The sequence below is a fragment of the Bos grunniens genome, chromosome 11, assembly GCF_055505025.1.
Source record: "Bos grunniens cultivar Pamir isolate PY7600 chromosome 11, Bosgru_T2T1.0, whole genome shotgun sequence".
Classification (NCBI taxonomy): Eukaryota; Metazoa; Chordata; class Mammalia; order Artiodactyla; family Bovidae; genus Bos; species Bos grunniens.
The window spans coordinates 88,321,860-88,340,698 of NC_141175.1; the positions used below are offsets into that span (position 1 = coordinate 88,321,860).

The 18,839-nt window shown below is 40.8% G+C and overlaps 1 protein-coding gene across 2 annotated transcripts in view; it reads right to left on the bottom strand.

Annotated features, from left to right (window-relative positions):
- VIT (vitrin) overlaps nucleotides 1–18,839 on the bottom strand; it is a 124,541-nt gene that overhangs the window by 89,346 nt on the left and 16,356 nt on the right. For both annotated transcript variants that reach the window (XM_086327460.1, XM_086327459.1), the window contains exon 2: nucleotides 7,684–7,753. In XM_086327460.1, the coding sequence (XP_086183586.1) occupies nucleotides 7,684–7,735 (52 nt within the window). In that variant the 5' untranslated portion in view covers nucleotides 7,736–7,753. The remainder of the gene's footprint in view (nucleotides 1–7,683; nucleotides 7,754–18,839) is intronic.

The window sequence follows — 18,839 nt, forward strand, 5'->3', positions numbered from 1 at the left end:
AGGGGAGGGCTGGTCAGTAAGGCTGCAAAAGTGCTTGTGCCCTGAAGCAAATCTTCATTCCTCATCATTAGGGCCCTTCGTGGTACCTTGGAATTGCAATGGAATGCTATTGCCTTAGAATTGGGATGAGAGGAAAATCTGTTTTGTATTCCTGTTTGTAGGAAGAGACAGAGCACAGAGATGGATGACTGATGCTCACTTCAAAGTCAAAGCAGAACACAGGTCTGAAAGTACTTGCATGGGAGTAGTTAGTTATCTGGCCACTGAGGCCATTAGAATCTAGAGGCTTTGAGGAGATCAAGTCTAGAGTCTGAAGTTCAAGGGCAATCATGATTTACCAACTCTGCAACAATACTTCTCAGTTTTAAAGAATTCAGTGTTCCAATTTTGACTAACATGAAAAGTTCTCACCTTTCACTAGTCATGCTTGACATTTCAAAACAAAGTAAATATTAAAATTATTTTTTCAAATAAAAAATTTCCTCTACTTCTCTTTTTCTCTAATGTGGCCATCAGGATGGTTAAAATGGCTGAGGTGCAATTGCTTAAAACTTCAACAGTTTAAATACATTACCATCCAGATAATTTATAGAGAAAATACAAATGAGTTAGCTTGAAACAATGTTAAATATCATTAATGATTAAAAAAATGCAAGCTAAAGCAAAATGACATTATTCTTTCCTCTATTGTGTACTGAATATTGAACTCAGGATTATAGTTAAGATTTAGATTTATGTAAAAGATATTCATTACAGCATTATTTCTTTTCCTTTCTTTTTTTTTTCTCAACTGCACAGCACTGCATGCAGGATCTTAGTTCTCCTACCAGGGATAGAACCTGCGCCTCCTACAGTGGAAACACTGAGTCTGGACCACCAAGGAGGTACCAGAGCATTATTTCTAATAGCAATCTGGAAGTAATGAAAGGTTGAACATGTCCCAACAATAGGGGAATCCTAAGCTTTTATTAGGGCTTCGCAGGTGGTTCAATGGTAAAGATTCCGCCTGCCACGTAGGAGAAGCGGTTTGATCTCTGAGTTGGGAAGTTTCCCTGGAGATGGAAATAGCAACCCGCTTCAGTATTCTTGCCTGGGAAATCCCATGGGCAGAGGAGCCTGGTGGGCTCCATGGACTCCATACAGTTGATGGGCTAGAATGAGGCATTCTTATAAAAGTTCTAGACACATATTAAGCATTCAGTAAGTATTTACTAATTTGATCACTGGCTAGATGTTCTGGCACTTCATGTCTTTCCTTGAATGTAAATGGATTCTCATTATAATTTATTACCAACAGGAAAAGTGGAACACAAGGGACTATTAACCATACAGTCCATGGGGTCACAAAGAGTCTGACATGACTTAGCGACCACAACAACAAACAAAGCATTGATTACGAATGATGCGCAGCAGAAGATTAAACGACCTGGAAAGCTCTAATCGTAATCTTGACTCTGACAAAATTAAAACATATACAGAGAGAAATACCTGGAACAAAAAATCCCAAAATTTTAATAATGGCGGAATTATAATTCCTATTTTGTATTTTCTGTGTTTTTCCCATTTCAAAGTATATTTCTTGTAAATACATACACACACACACATATATATTCTATATTTTTTATAGAATGTTTCTTTTCTTGTTAGAAAAAGACAATTGTTCTTTAATTTGTTCATATTGATACCATATTGATGTAACAATGAAAAACGCTTTCTAAAATCATTGGCATGGTTAATAGTCCCTTGTGTTCCACTTTTCCTGTTGGTAATAAATTATAATGAGAATCCATTTACATTCAAGGAAAGACATGAAGTGCCAGAACATCTAGCCAGTGATCAAATTAGTAAATACTTACTGAATGCTTAATATGTGTCTAGAACTTTTATAAGAATGCCTCATTCTAGCCCACCAACTTCCTGTTCGATCCCTTAGTGCCACTCAGGATACTAACTCAGGTGGTGTTAACAAGGACTCTTTCCTTGACCAACTTTAGTCAGGCTCCTCTAAGCCCTCTTCTCAACAAGGCTTTGACCTTGGGCTTGTGCCTCTGTCCTTGTAGGGCCGCCACCATGTGGTTTTAGCAAGAATCTTGTTTAGAGAGAATCTTGCGCTCTTGATATCTGATCATTCTGGTCTGCCTTTAGCAAGAATACTGTCTAGTCAGTTTTGCAAGAATCTCCCTATTCCCTTGCTATCCTCTCAGTCTTTTCCATTCCCTGACCTCTGCAATCTGCGCCTTGGCTATAAATCCCCATTTTTTCTTGTTGTGTTCGGAGTTGAGCCCAGTATAACACTGGCCTCTCCTTTCCCCTCTCGCAGTGGTTTCTGATTAGCATCTGTTTTTACTGCTTTAAATACTGTCCAGCTCTGGTGCTCTTTAACAGTGTTCACAGTGCCTTCCTAAAAGTTGATTCATAATGCAGGTCATTTTAAATCAGCTCCAATTACCCCTATGCTTCGATTTGGAGTTGCATATTCAATGAAACACCTACCATCAAATACATCAGAGCTCCATGGCAGAAATAGGACAACTTATTCTCTATAATCACATAAATCAATAAATTATACTTCAGATCACTGAATATTGAAGCTGGGAGGAGCTTTGGAGGTCATCTTTTTTATTTTATAGAAAAGAAACCAAGGTCAAGGTTGATATCTTGGCTAAATCTGCTGTTTTTGAGGGGGTGGGGACAGAAGTTGGAGCCAGAATGCATGTTTCTGGTGCAGCTTTAGGCTTTTTAGGCTCCTTTCTCCCCATAAGTGCAGCTGTTGATTTATGTGCTGCTCCAATGACAGTGGGCAGCATAAAACTCTGCTACGTCATAAATTTACACATATTTAGAGTGACCAGGCTAGCTCTGATATGTATTGATTAAACACTTAATTGACATTAATTTAGAGGGCTTTGGGGGGATCACTGGCTGGTTCTGTGTGATATGGTGATTTATGATAAATATACATTTTGGCCTTTTGGCCAAGTTCCTGGCTAACAGCTCCCTAAACCCCTGGAATATCCTCAGTGATAAGAGCATCTTTTGTTATAATATTTGATTTCTTGTCCTCAGTTCCTGAAATCAGAGTCATAAAGGTGAAATGGATGTCTTGTTACTCTTAACAAGCCCCTTTCAGTTACAACTGTTTATGTTAATGAGCTGGCTTTTGAAAATCCCTGAAGATGACGGAGCTGGTTGCCAGGGGAACCAACCCAGAATAGAGGGTTGGAATTTATTCCCATCTCCTGATTTCCCAGGAGGAAAGAGGGGCTGGAAGTTGAATCAATCACCAATGGCCAGTGAGTTAATCAATCATGTCTGTGTAATGAAGCCTCCATGAAAACCCCAGAAGAGGGTTTCAAAGGGCTTCCATGTTGACAAACCGGAGCTCTCCTGTGTGCCCCTGTGCTGGGCCCAAATTCCATGGGGACAGAAGCTCCTTTGTTCATTACCTTGCCCTATGTGTCTCTTTTATCTGGCTGTTGATATGTATCCTTTAATATCCTTTGTAATAAATTGGTAATCTAGTGAATAAACTAGTTTCCTGAGGTCTGTGAGCTGCTCCAGAAAATTAATCAAATCCAAGGAGAGGGTCATGGGAACCTCTGATTTGTGGCCAATCTGTCAGAAGAGCAAGTGACAACCCAACTTGTAGTTGGCATCTGGAATGTGTGTGTGTGTGAGACTGAGCCTTTACCTGTGGAATCTGATGCTATCTCCAGGTAGATGGTGTCAGAATTGAAGTGAGTTGTAGGACACCCAGCTGGTGTTGAGGAATCACTCAGTGTGGGGGAAAAAACTCACACAGAGGAATTGTGGTGTGAAGAATCAGACTCAGACTTTGAAACCTGAAATATCCAACATCCCTGAGAGAATACTTTATTTGGCCATGTTTTTTGAGTGGCTGTAAGATGTGCTGAGGACTTAAAATGCAACAATGAGCAAGACACAGCTCCTGCGCTTATGATGCACAGTGTTGGGGTAGCAGACTCCTGAGATGAATACAATATTACAAGGTTATAATCAATACAGGGCTCCAGGGAAGCTCACAGGAAGATGATCTGATCAGTTAGAGGGCAGAGGAAGCTTCCTGGAGGACTGTTGGGATGTGTGGGGGTGAGAGGAAAAATATTCTAGGAAACAGAACCACATAGTCAAAGTCCGGGAAGTAAATGACTTGACTTTCAGGGGAATGAGAGGATCAGCACTTTCCACGTCCCTGGAAGCCAGGATTGGGCTCTGTGATTAAGAGGAGAGCAGGAAAGGATGGAAAGAGCCATATCAGAGAGGCCTCATCAGCAAGCAAAGTGCTTTAAGAGGCCTGGGCTCCCACTGTAAAGACAAAAGGAAAACATTGAGTGTTAAATCAGGAGAGTGGAATCAGATATGGGCTTTAGGGAGATCAATCGGGGTGTGTTGTGGAGAATGAGTTGGATAAGGATGTGGGTCAGGGAGGCTGTCACAGTGCTGAAGAGGGTTATGGGGAACTTGAGAGAAATAGTCCTGGGATAGTGACAAGCAGATGCATAAAGAGATGTCAGGGAGGGGGACATATATGGACATAGAGAAAGAACTTTGTAATAGAAATCTCCTTCTTCTACTTTGATTTCTTACTTTTGGGATGAGCCAAAAGTAAGGGAAATGGATTTTGCAGGTTGAGAGGGGCAGGTCAAAGAAGGACAGTCAAGTTCTTCTCGGTTCCACAATGTGGGGGACATGGCAAGCAGGAACTGGACTCAGGGTTTCTGTGTTTTGTTCTGTTTGTTTTACTGTGGCTGAGTCCTTCCTATTCCTGACCTCCTGCCCCACCTCTATCCCACCGTGTCCACCTCTACTAACCTATAGGTTAGTAGACAGAGACAGCCTCTCAGAAGGGCAAAGTGGGAACGAAGGACCCTGTGCTCTTAACATGAATATTCCTTGCTAAGTTAGTGGTAGAGTCAGAACAAGATTCCCCTAGCCTCCTAGCCCAGCTTCCTACCAGCATGCCAGGAATCTCCTTGCCTTTTCAGCTGTGTCACCTCTTTCTCCTCCAGCCCTCAGTTCTGCTGTGTAGACTCCCTCTGCACAGACCTTGTGCATTCTGAGTATATTATGGGTTGAATTGTGTCCCTTCCCTCCTTCCTAAATTCATAGGACTTCCCGTTGGACTTCATGTTGAAGTCCTAGCCCCCACAACCTCAGAAGATGACCTTCATTGTAAATAGAGTGGTTGCAGATGTAATTAGTTGAGTAAGGATGAAGTCATGTGTGGGCTCAGTCATGTCTGACTCTTTGTGACCCCATGGACTATATATAGCCTCCCAGTCTCCTCTGTCCATGGAATTTTCCAGGGAGGAAAATGGAGTGGGTTGCTATTTTCTTCTCCAGGGGATCTTCCTAACGCAGGGATTGAACCCTTGACATGAGCATTGGCAGGTGGATTCTTTACCACTGAGTCAGAGGGAAGCCCAAAGGTGAGGTCATCAGTTCAGTTCAGTTCAGTCGCTCAGTCGTGTCCAACTCTTTGTGACCCCATGAATTGCAGCACGCCAGGCCTCTCTGTCCATCACCAACTCCTGGAGTTCACTCAAAGTCACGTCCATCGAGTCGGTGATGCCATCCAGCCATCTCATCCTCTGTCGTCCCCTTCTTCTCCTGCCCCCAATCCCTCCCAGCATCAGAGTCTTTTCCAATGAGTCAACTCTTCACATGAGGTGGCCAAAGTACTGGAGTTTCAGCTTTAGCATCAGTCCTTCATACTGGGCTCCTAATCCAATAGACTGGGGTTATAAAAGGGGAAATTTGAATATAGACACAGACATATACAGAGGGAGAATGCCATGTGAAGATGAAGGCATAGATTGGGGTGAGGCCAAGGAATGCCAAAGATTGCCAGCAAACTACCAGCAGCTGGAAGAGAGGCATAGAACATATTTCCTTCTAAAGGAATTGGCCCTGCTGACACCTTGATTTTGGACTTTTAGCCTCTATAATTGTGAAAGAATAAAATTTCGTTGTTCTAAGCCCACCGAGTTTGTGGTATTTTGTTATGGCAGCTCTAGCAAACTAATTGGAGAAGGCAATGGCACCCCACTCCAGTACTCTTGCCAGGAAAATCCCATGGATGGAGGAGCCTGGTAGGCTGCAGTCCATGGGGTTGCTAAGAGTCGGACACGACTGAGCGACTTCATTTTCACTTCTTACTTTCATGCATTGGAGAAGGAAATGGCAACCCACTCCAGTGTTCTTGCCTGGAGAATCCCAGGGACGGGGGAGCCTGGTGGGCTGCCGTCTATGGGGTCACACAGAGTTGGACACGACTGAAGCAACTTAGCAGCAGCAGCAAACTAATACTGTCTAAAAGGCCTTTGTACCCTTCCCTGGTAATAGCTTCACAGTGACGTATAAGATCACTCTGCCTGACACAGAGTGGCCACAGCCCTATAGGGTCAGGATTAATAGACAATTACCCTTGGGCTTAGTGCCAAAGCCATCATCACTTTTCTTTCTTTCAGCAGGTTTACCTGCTGCTCCTTAAGGGCCTACCCCAAATTGTGTTCTCTGGTGATAAGCTTAAAGGATTTCATCTCTAAAAGTATGAGTTGCCAATGGTACACTTAGATAGCAAATTGAAAAGCAGAGACATTACTTTTTTGACAAAGGTCTGTATAGTCAAAGCTATGGTTTTTCCAGTAGTCATATATGGATGTGAGAGTTGGACCATAAAGAAGGCTGAGCACTGAAGAATTGATGCTTTTGAACTGTGGTGTTGGAAAAGACTCTTGAGAGTCTCTTGGACAGCAAGGAGATCAAACCAGTCAATCCTAAAGGAAATCAGTCCTGAATATTCACTGGAAGGACTAATGCTGAAGCTGAAGCTCCAATGCTTTGGCCAGCTGATGCAAAGAGCCGACTCATTGAAAAAGACCCTGTGTGTGTGTGTAAGTTGCTCGGTCATGTCCAACTCTTTGCGACACCACGGACTATAGAGTTTATGGAATTCTCCAGGCCAGAATACTGGAGTGGGTAGCCTTTCCCTTCTCCAGGAGATCTTCCCAACCCAGGGATCGAACCCAGGTCTCCCACATTGCAGGCAGTTTCTTTACCAGCTGAGCCATAAGGGAAAAGACCCTGATGATGGGAAAAACTGAAGGCAAGAGAAGGGAATGACAGAGGATATGATGATTGGATGGCATCACCGACTCAATGGACATGAGTTTGAGCACATTCTGGGAGATAGTGAAGGACAGGGAACCCTGGCATGCAGCAGTCCATGGGTTCACAAAAAGTCGGACTCAGCAACTAAACAACAAGGTCACGTCAGAGATAAGAATTATTTTTTTTTTTTAGAAATTAAGAAAAAAATTTCCTAAATTCAGAATCTGTCAATATGCTTTATGTGAAATATTTGCCAGTTGCTGAGTAATATACACACACACAAATATGTGTTTATGTATGTATGCTTAATATGTAATATGTAGACATATATCTGTAATATATACTTGCTTTATGTAAAAAAATATAGACATACATCCTGAATGTGATCTACATTTAACATTCTGTTAAACATCTCTCCAAAATGTTTATCCTAAAAAGATACACTGAACTGTTTATATGCTCTGTCTTGGATTAAACCTCTTGGCAAGATTCTTTGGACGTTAGGAGAATGTTAAAAGTGTATCCAGATACACATATAAAAGTACTTACCAAGGAACATTTCAATAACAGATGCCTTCATAGTGAGGACAACAATCCCCATAAATATCAAAATGGCACCCTAGAGAGGAAGAAACAATAACATCATCATTTTTCAGCCAAGAGTTCTGAATTGCGTGCACAGAGTGTAGGGAGGGGCGGCCTCATTTTGCATTGCCCTCTAGAGTCTTAAGATTTCAAGCTGTGGCTCTCTGTAAACAACACGTGGAGATGGAGGAGGTCAGCTGTAGTGGTACCCAGAGAGGCTTTTCTCAGAAAACCCATTCTAGCTGCCAGCCTCCCCTTCTTCAGAGATGTGGTCTTAGACTAAAGAGGAAATAATTCCGCAATTTCCTGAATATGTTCAACCAGTCTTCAAATTAGGACAAAAGTCACACTTACGGTATTTATAGAACATTTTTAGATTACAAATTGTTCTAGATTACAAAAGCGATTCATTCACTGTTTACTCAATAAACATTTACCAAACTCCTATTATACGCCTAGGGATGAGTTTATAAAAATGGAATTAAAAAATAGTTCTGCTCTTAAAAGACACAGTTTGATAGAAGTGAAAAAACATACGTGGATAGAAATGACCCTAATATTAGAGAGTGTGCAGGCAGAAAGTGAAGAGGAACTAAAAAGCCTCTTGATGAAAGTGAAAGAAAAGAGTGAAAAAGTTGGCTTAAAGCTCAACATTCAGAAAATGAAGATCATGGCATCTGGTCCCATCACTTCATGGCAAATAGATGGGGAAACAGTGGAAACAGTGTCAGACTTTATTTTGGGGGGCTCCAAAATCACTGAAGATGGTAATTGCAGCCATGAAATTAAAAGACGCTTACTCCTTGGAAGGAAAGTTACGTCCAACCTAGATAGCATATTCAAAAGCAGAGACATTACTCTTCCAACAAAGTAATCTAGTCAAGGCTATGGCTTTTCCAGTGGTCATGTATGGATGTGAGAGTTGGACTGTGAAGAAAGCTGAGCGCCGAAGAATTCATGCTTTTGAACTGTGGTGTTGGAGAAGACTTTTGAGAGTCCCTTGGACTGCAAGGAGATCCAACCAGTCCATTCTAAAGGAGATCAGTCCTGGGTGTTTTTTGGAAGGAATGATGTTAAAGCTGAAACTCCAGTACTTTAGCCACCTCATGTGAAGAGTTGACTCATTGGAAAAGACTCTGATGCTGGGAGAGATTGGGGGCAGGAGGAGAAGGGGACGACAGAGGATGAGATGGCTGGATGGCATCACCGACTCGATGGATGTGAGTTTGAGTGAACTCCAGGAGTTGATGATGGACAGGGAGGCCTGGCATGCTGTGATTCATGGGGTCGCAAACAGTCGGACACGACTGAGCGACTGAACTGAACTGAACTGAGGCCTCAAAAGGGAGAATAAGGGGACTTTATGGACCAGTGGTTCTCAAACTTAGCCACATATTAATATCGTCTGGGAGTTTTGAAAGGCCCTGATGTCCGGGCTGCATCTCAGACTAATTGAATGAAAATCTCTTGAGAGTGGGGTCTATCTAGGCATCAGGCTTTTTCAAAACTCCACAGGTAATTCCAATGTACAGCCAAGTTTGAGTGATTTAGAACAAGGCTTCCTAAAACTTAATGTACATATCTGGGGATCTTGTTAAAATTCAGATTCTAATCCAGAGAGTTGCCAAGAAGTCCCTAAGAATTTTAGAGAACAGAGAGATTATGTCAGCTGTGGGAATAAGAGAAAGTCTCGTGAAGGTGGCAGCAATTGGATTAACTCCGAGAGATGAAAATAGGAGACGAAGTGGCTCCAAGTTGAGGTGAACAGCATTTAAAGATGCTCAGAGGTTGGAAAGCACAGTGGATACAAAGATGCTATTGGTCTGTAGGGGTTCCAACTTCTCTTAAGGCTATGAGGAAACCTTAGGTTTATTCATACCACCATTAACTGAATGAATACTGTGCACACTATATTGTCTAGAATCTGCACAGTAAGCAAAGTAGCAGATTTTATGATCCCTGTTAAACAAATGAGGAAACTAAGGCTTAGAAAGGTAAATTAGAGGTTACACACATGGTAACCAGGCCGTGAGTAGGATTAGAACGGAGGTGGCGGTAGGTGGGAAGGATCTACCCTGGGCTTAGGCCATATGGAAGAATATGGTCTGTAGAGAATTTAAAGACTTAAAGTTGGTCTGCTCTTTATTATCCTTATAAACTAGCAATTCTAAACAATGTCAGTGATAAAGCTCTCCTCCTCTCTGGGGCAGATGGCCCCCACTATACTCACTCCCCAACCCCTCACCCCCCGCCTGCCACTGCTGAGTGGCTTTTAGGTTTTAGCTGGCATTCATAACTCTACCCCCTGCTATGTCCACTGGTGTGCTAGGAAACTTGCTGTCTGGAAAAGAAGCTCTGATTTAAAGCATTTGTCAATTTCTGTGGCATAAATCCTCCCACCGTGGGTGATTTTGAAGTCACCAAAGTGATGTCACTGCCTGGAGATTTGGAAAGAGAGAAACACAATCTGGTACTAGCTAAGTCTAGAGCAAGCATATAATTAATATGTAGATACACTTCTGTGCAGAGTTTATTAACAAAAAGCAATTATTAGATTATAGCTAGGGTAGTAATACAAACACTTGATACTATCAACTTAAAACTGTTAGTTGAAAGGCTTTATTACAAACAAATTAGGCAGCAAGAGTAACCTCAAGCAGAACTGTCCCTTTGCTAATTTCCAGCAACAGCTGTAATGTGTTAAATTTCCCAATTAAGGTAGTTGACCACTAGCTAAGTAAAAGGAAAATGTTTTTTTCCTTCAAAATAGAAATAATCATACACTGTATATGATTGGCAATTTGATACTTAATTAGCTGGGTCATATTTTGGAAATAATGTGATAACAAGTCAAATTTTTTTTTTTTTTGTCTTTTACTAGTTTGAGAAACTGCAGATCAGCTCACATGTTTCCTGTTGGGATAAATGCAGTGTATTAATCTGCTTCCTGACCCACCTAACTAGCTTCACCAATTGGCTGTTGTCATCTGGCACTGGACTTTAAAAATTTTTTTTAATTTATTTATTTTTTCATTGAAGGATAATTGCTTTACAATATTGTGTTGGTTACTGCCATACATCCACATGAATCAGCCAAGATATACATATGTCCCCTTCCCCTCCCACTTGAATCTCCCTCCCACCTCCCACCCCATGCCGCTCCTCCAGGTTGTCACAGAGCACACTGGTCTGAGCGCCCTGAGTCATGCAGCAAATCCCCACTGTATCTGTTTGACAAATGGTCATTTCTATGTTTCCACGCCGCCCTCTCCATCCGTCCCACCCTCTCCCTCCCACAGTGTGCTCACAGGTCTGTTTTCTGTCTGCCTCTCCACTGCCGCTCTGCAAAAGGGTTCGTCAGTACCCTAGATTCCATATATATGTATTAATATACTATATTTGCTTTTCTCTTTTTCACTTCACTTTGTATAATAGGCTCTAGGTTCATTCACCTCATTAGAACTGATTCAAGTGTATTCCTTTTTATAGCTGAGTAATATTCCTTGTGTATATGTACCACAACTTTGTCCAGTCATCTGTCAGTGTACCTCTAGGTTCCTTTGTCTGTGAGTCATTCTAGATTTCTCTTTCTCTTGTCCTGTGCATCTTTTCCATCAACCAAGACTGTTGGCTCTACATTCATAATTTGTCCAGACTCTAACCGCTTCATCCTATATTTACCATTGCCATCTGGTCCAGGCCATGCCCCCTTTCACCTGGATTAAAGCAATTAGCCTCCTAACTAGGGTGTTTCCTTCTTCCTCTGCAACCTGAAGTCCACACAGCCACCACGGTGATCCTCTTCAAAGCAAATCAGGTCACGGCATTCCTCAGATCAAAACTTCTGTGGTTCTCTATCTTAGAAGAAAAGCGAAAATCCAGGCAAATGGCTCAGGACCCCATGAGATTTGGCTGCCTTTGGCCCTCTGACCTCTCTTCCCTCCATTCTCCTTCTCACTTACTAAGCTCTGGGCACATCTCTCCCTTCAGGGTCTCTGCACTTACTGTTAACTCTACCTGGATACCTTTCCCCCAGATCAGAACAGGGTTTACTCCCTTATTTCTTTCAGGTCTTTGCTAAATGTTATCTTCTCCTGAGATTTTCCCTAATCACTCACCTTAAAATTGCAATCCCTCTCCCACTCACCATCAAGTGGTACACCCTACCAAGTGGTGCCAGTGGTAAAGAATTCACCAGCCAATGCAAGACACACAAGTTCAGTCCGTGAGTTGGAGAGATCCCCTGGAGAAGGAAATGGCAACCCACTCCAGTATCCTTGGCTGGAAAACTCCCATGGACAGAGGAGCCTGGCAGGCCATAGTCCATGGGGTCCCAAGAGTTGGACATGACTGAGTACCACCAAGCATCATCCTTTCCCTATTATCTTTTTTTTTTTTTTCAGTCACTTACCACCTCTGACATACTCTGTACTTTGCTTATTGTATTTGTTTATTGTTTGTGTTCCCCACTGGAATGCAAGCTCCATGAAGGCAGGAATTTTTATTTGATCTTTTATGGGCTCGATAAATATATTGAATCCATGAGTGAATAGTTAGGGCTCTTTCTTTTCCCAAGGAAATAAAGAAAGGAAACAAAACGAAGACAATCTGTGACTACTCTAAAAGCTACTGAATTGTATACTTCAGAGGTGTATTTTATGACATGTGGATTATATTTCAATAAGCATTGTTAATAGTCAACAAACTTAAAGGGAAGATGGGATTGCAGAGAAAGGGGCCTGCAGATCTGTCCTACAACTTAAGAAGACACGATAGACCTGACCTTCACACAAAGGGGTGGATGGATTAAAAAACAACAGGATTCCAGGAAACATACTAACCCCCGAGGAAATATCCCGCAAGTGCTGACTCATCAGTAATGCACCGCAACCAGAATCATCTGGTCCCTTAGAATCAGAATGTGCTGAGGTTTCTTTCTTACCACTGCATTTTCTCTCTTTCCTTGGTTCATTTACTTACACATTTCAAGTATAAATATGCCTTTTGAAACATGTGAAAAAAATGCAAACCCTTTCTTAGCCTTTACAGAAACGAGATAAGGATGACCACTAGTATTGTTGAACAGTTTCTGCAGGCAGTTCAGTGTGACGGAGCTGTGAGGTACACAGTGATGTTGGAACCTTACTATCTCATGTGCTCACCAGGTTTCTAACAAAAACAGAACAATAGAGGTTTCCAAAAGAATGAGTTACTGATTCATAGATTTATAAATTGTGAGATGTAGTATAGAGTTCTGAATATGAAGTTCCGGTAAGGTAAAGGAAGGCTGATTGTGAGATAAAAGTATGCATAAATAGAGTAGCCAGCCAATTTAATTAACTCTCTTGCTGCCTAGAATTAGAAAACAGCTGATTATTGGTAATAAATAATAATGCCATCTTATTTTGTATGGTTCTTCAGTGTTTTTCCTCCATTTTTAAAAAAGTATGGTAAAATACAAAAACATGAAATTTATCTTAACCATATTTAAGTGTACCCTTCAGCAATATGAAATACACCCATAAAATGCTATCATCACCATTATCCATCTTAAGACTTCTTTTTGTCTATAAAATTCAAACTCCAGATCCATTAAACAGTAACTCCCCATTCTCCTGGAAATTACCATTTTAGTTTCTGGCTCTATGATTTTGACTATTCTAAGTACCTCATATATAGTATTTTCTTCTTGTGACTAGCCTATTTCAAATAGCATAATGTTCTTAAGGTTCACTCATATTGTAGCGCATGTCAGAATTTCTTTCCTTTTTTAGGCTGAATAATATATACCATATTTTCCTCATCTATTTATCTGCTGATGGACACATGGGTTGCTTGTGTGTTTTAGTTATTGTGAATAAAGTTGCTATGTACATGGATGTAAGAATATTTCTTTGAGACCCTGTCTTCAATTCTTTTGTGTCTCTACCCAGAAATGAAATTGTTGGATCATATGGTAATTATATTTTTAATTTTTTTGTGGAAACTCCATACTGTTTTCCAGAGTGGCTGTATTACTTTACATTCCCACTAATATTGTACAAAGGTTCTAGTGTTTCCACATTTTCCCAGCCCTTATTATTTTCTGTTTCTTTCGATAGTAGTAGTGGTAGTGGTAGTTGCTTAGTCGTGTCCGACTCTTGGAGACCCCACGGACTGTAGCCCATCAGGGTCCTCTGTCTATGTGATTCTCCAAGCAAGAATACTGGAGTGGGTTGCCATTCCCTTCTCCAGAGAATGTTTGCGACCAAGGGATTGAATCCAGGTCTCCTATATTGCAGGCAGATTCTTTACTACATGAGCTACAGGGAAGTCATCCTAATTGGTGTTAGATGGTATCTCATTGTAGTTTTGATTTGCATTTCTCTAATGATTAGTGATGTTGAACATCTTTTCATGTGCTTATTGGCCATTTGTATATCTTCTTTGGAGAAATGTCTGTCTGAGTCCTTTGCCCAGTTTTTGATTAGATTGTGTTTTGATTGTTGTTGAATTTTAGAAGTTTTTCTATACTTTCTGGATATTAATCCCTTATCAGATATATGATTTGTGAATATTTTTTATAAATAAATAAATTTATATTTAATATCATAAAACAAACCCAATGTTGTGATGCTCTTGTCCTGTGTTTTCTTTTAAGAGTTTTATAGTTTTAGGTCTTACATTTAGATCTTTGATCCACTTGAGTTAATTTTTGTATATGGTATTTGGTAAGGGTCCAAGTTTTTTCTTTTGTGTATGTATATCAACTTTTCCTGGCACCATTTGTTGGAGAGACTGTCTTTTCCCCATTGAATGATCTTGGCAAGAAAATCATTTAACCACATATGTGAGGGTTAATTTGGGGCTCTATGTTCTGTTCCATTGGTATGTATGTCTGTATTTATGCTAGTCCTACAGCCCTTCTTTTCTTTTTCAAGATTGCTTTAGATATTTGGGGTCCTTCAATATTCCGTGTACATTTTTGTATTTTTTTTTCATTTCAGCAAAAAGTATCATTGGGATTTTGATAGTGCATTAAATCTGTAGATTGCTTTGAATAGAACTGATGTCTTAACAATGCCAAGTCTTCTAATTCACGAACATGTGATGCTCCTACTTGTTTATACCTTCTTTAGTTTCTTTCAGTAATTAATGTTCTATAGAGTTCATTGTCGGAGAAGGTAATGGCACCCCACTCCAGTATTCTTGCTTGGAAAATCCCATGGGCGGAGGAGCCTGGTAGGCTGCAGTCCATGGGGTTACTAAGAGTCAGACACGACTGAGCGACTTCACTTTCACTTTTTACTTTCATGCATTGGAGAAGGAAATGGCAACCCACTCCAGTGTTCTTGCCTGGAGAATCCCAGGGACGGGGGAGCCTGGTGGGCTGCTGTCTATGGGGTCGCACAGAGTCGGACACGATTGAAGTGACTTAGCAGCAGCAGCAGCAGCAGCAGCAGCAGCAGAGTTCATTGTACAAGTCTTTTACCTCCTTGATTAAGTTTAATTCCTAAGTATTTTATTCTTTTTGTTACTACTGTAAATGGAATTGTTTCCTTAATTTCTTTTTCTGATTGTTCATTGTTAATGTATAAAAATGCAACTGACTTTTGTGTGTTGATGTTGAAGCCTACTACTTTGCTGAATTCATTTATTAGTTTTACAATTCTGTTGTGGAATCCTTAGGATTTTCTACATGCATGATCACATTATCTGCAAACAGAGACAATTTTATTTCTTCCTTTCCATGTACATAGGTTAAAGTGGATGGTATTTTTACTTATTTTTCTTGCCTAATTGCTCTGGCTAGAACTTCCAGTACTGTGTTGAATAGAAGTAGTGAAAGCAGGTGTCTTTGCCCTTCTCCTGACCTTAGAGGGAACGCCTTTAGTCTTTCACCATTGAGCATAACATCTGTTGTGCATTTTTCATGAATGGCTTTTATTAGGATGATGCTGCTTTCTCCTCTACCTAGTTTTTTGGGCATTTTTATCATGAAATGGTGTTGAATTTTGTCAGGAGTTTTTTCTGCTTCAATTGCAATGATTGTGTGGTATTTTTCTCCTTCATTCTGTTAACATGGCATATTACATTAATTGATTCTTGTGTATGTAACCATCCTTGCATTATAGGAATAAATCCAATTTGGTTATGGTGTATAATTACCTTAATATGCTAGTGAATTCAGTTTGCTAATATTTTGTTGAGGATTTTTTGCAATCAGTATTCATAAGAGATATTGTATTGATATGGGAAACTGTGCTTTCCTTTTCTTGTAGCATCTTTGGTTTGGTATCCAGGTAATGGTGGCCTCATAGGATGAATTAAAAGTGAAAGTGAAGTCGCTCGGTTGTGTCCGACTCTTTGCGACCCCATGGACTGTAGCCTACCAGGCTCCTCCATCCATGGGATTTTCCAGGCAATAGTCCTGGAGTGGATTGTGATTTCCTTCTCCAGGGCATCTTCCCAACCCAGGTCTCCCGTATTGTAGACAGACGCTTTACCGTCTGAGCCACCAGGGAAGTCATAAGATGAATTAAAAGTGCCCTGTAATTTTCAATTTTTAGAAAAAGTTTGAGAAGAATTGGTATTAGTTCTTATTTAAATGTTTAGTAGAGCTCACTAGTGAAATCATCAGGTCCACAGCTTTTCTTTGTTGTAAGATTTTTGATTACTGATTCATTCTCCTTACTAGTTATAGATCATTCAGATTTTCTATTCATAATTTAGTCTCAGTAGGCTTTGTGTTTTTAGGAATTTGTTCATTTCATCTAGATTATCCAATTTGTTGGTGTACAGTTACTCATGAAAAAAGTTAAAGTGTTAGTTGCTCAATTGTGTCTGACTCATTGTGACCCCATGGACTGTAGCCCATTAGGAATTTCTGTCCATGAAATTCTCCAGGCAAGAATACTGGAGTGGATAGCTATTCCCTTTTCCACGGGATCTTCCTGACCCAGGGATTGAACCTGAGTCTCCTACATTGCAGGTGGATTTTTTACCATCTGAGCCACCAGGGAAGCCCAGTTGTTCATAGTACTCTCATAATTTTTTTTTTACCTTATTTATTTTTAACTGAAGGATAATTGCTTTACAGTATTGTGTTGGTTTCTACCAAACATCAACATGAATCAGGTTTACCCATGTCCCCTCCCACTTGAGCATTTCTCCCACCTCCCTCCCCATCCCACCCCTCTAATCTTTTTAATTTTAGTAACAGTGGTTGCTTCAGGGAAAGAGAACTGGGTGATCAGAGATAGGAGCGAGTTTTACAGTTTTGTTCTGTTCAAATCTTTAAACTATGCACATAATGTTAATAAAAGAAATTGATAAAATGATCTCTCTTGGGAAGACTTAACATATACAGACAGTGTTGATACCAAATGAGAAGCTACAGTAACTTCCAAACCCTCTCCTTGCTTTTTTGCTCCAGATCACCTTTCCTTCTGGTTAGAAAGGATCACCTTCCTAAAACACAGCTCTCACTATGCATTAGCCTCTTCAGAATTCTTCTTCACAGTCCACTCATCCTCTGCAGAATAAAGCCCAAATTCCTTAATGAACTTTTCATGAAATGGCCCAACTTATAGTCCTTTGCAAACCATCTCACTGCGATTCTCTTCTGTAATCCTCTCCTTTGACCCTAGTACACCCCAGACTTTTGGTCCTTTCTCTACACCTTGAGCACCGGTGTCTTAGCTCATGCTCTTATTACTGTTCTTTTTGGAATATGTCACCACCCCTCATCTGCCTCTCACAAGCCTGTTCAGTTTTCACGGTTTGCTCATGGGCCACTTCTATTTAAATCTTCCGAATTTCCTGAAATCATAATTCATCTTCATTCATGCATGCATTTAATCATTTAAAAAAAAGTCATGTGTGTACCCTATGCTCAGCAGAGAGGAAGAAGGGTCAGGTTTTATCAAGTTGCTTTAAGTCTTCTAGAAAAAAACTATTGCATTTATCATAACTAGCATTAACTGAGCACATACTAAGTGCCAGTAATGTATTAACTCATTTAATCTTCACAACAACCCAACAAAGCGGGGGCTATTTCTTGCCTTAATTTGAAAGGTAAGGAATTGAGAGCGCACAAAGGTTAAGTACTTTGCCCAAGGGTCAGAAGCCTGGAAAGAGGAGGAGCTGGAATTCAAACCAGGCATTCTGAGTGCAGAGGTCCAGTATTTCATTTCACTACTTGCCATAGATATTTCATAATAAGCAAGTGCACTTCCTTCCTCTACATTCTGATTTGGTTGGTCTGAGTTGAAATCAATATTGTTTTAAAGTTCCCCAGGTGACTTCGCTGTGCAACCAGAATTCAGAACTTCTGCTCTCGGGGATATGGTGATGGCATAAAGGGTAGATGATTTAAATAGCCCTGGGGCATGAGGATTCTGAAAGAGGCTTCAATTAGTTTAACTGGAGATTGGAAAACAATGAGGGGTGAGGGAAGGACAGGACACGAGACAGAGGAGCTTCAGGAACTGGGAGCTGCTGGGCCAGGATGGGAGAGGAGTCAGACTGTTAGAGAGGAAAGAAGGGGCCATGTCAGCCTTGAATGTCATGCCTGAAGAATGTGGAATTGATCCTTTAGGCAATAGGGAGACAAGGAAGGCTTAAAAATTATTTTTGCATTCATCATTTTTAATAAGCCCCCTCGAGGCTTTCACAAGCCACTCACTTGAAGAAAATCTGCCCTGGTGGATATGGAGGATTTATGTAAGGCTAGTGTTTGTCTGATCTATGATGCTGCATGGGGAGCACCTAACAATGCCCTTTGTTCACAAGGCAGAAAGAACCAGTGTTCATTTGGAAACATTTAATAGTTATGAGAGGCTTGTGCTATATTTTCAAAATGCCAAAAATCCCTTGAGGACAGACATCTCTGAGGGGGGAGGCCACATCTGCAACCTTGCTTTCTCCCTCTCTGCCTGATATAAAGCCTCAGGCACTGTCAGTGGTGTGGGTTGATCTGGTGAGGATGGAAAAAGGAAGGCTGGCACTAAGAGGGCCTTTACAATGGGGAGGTGGCCTCAGCCTGCATATAAAAGTTTGTACAGATCGTATTCCTTTGGACTAAGCCCATAACACTGCATTTCCTGTTGCCATGACATCAGTGGTCACTGTTACAAACC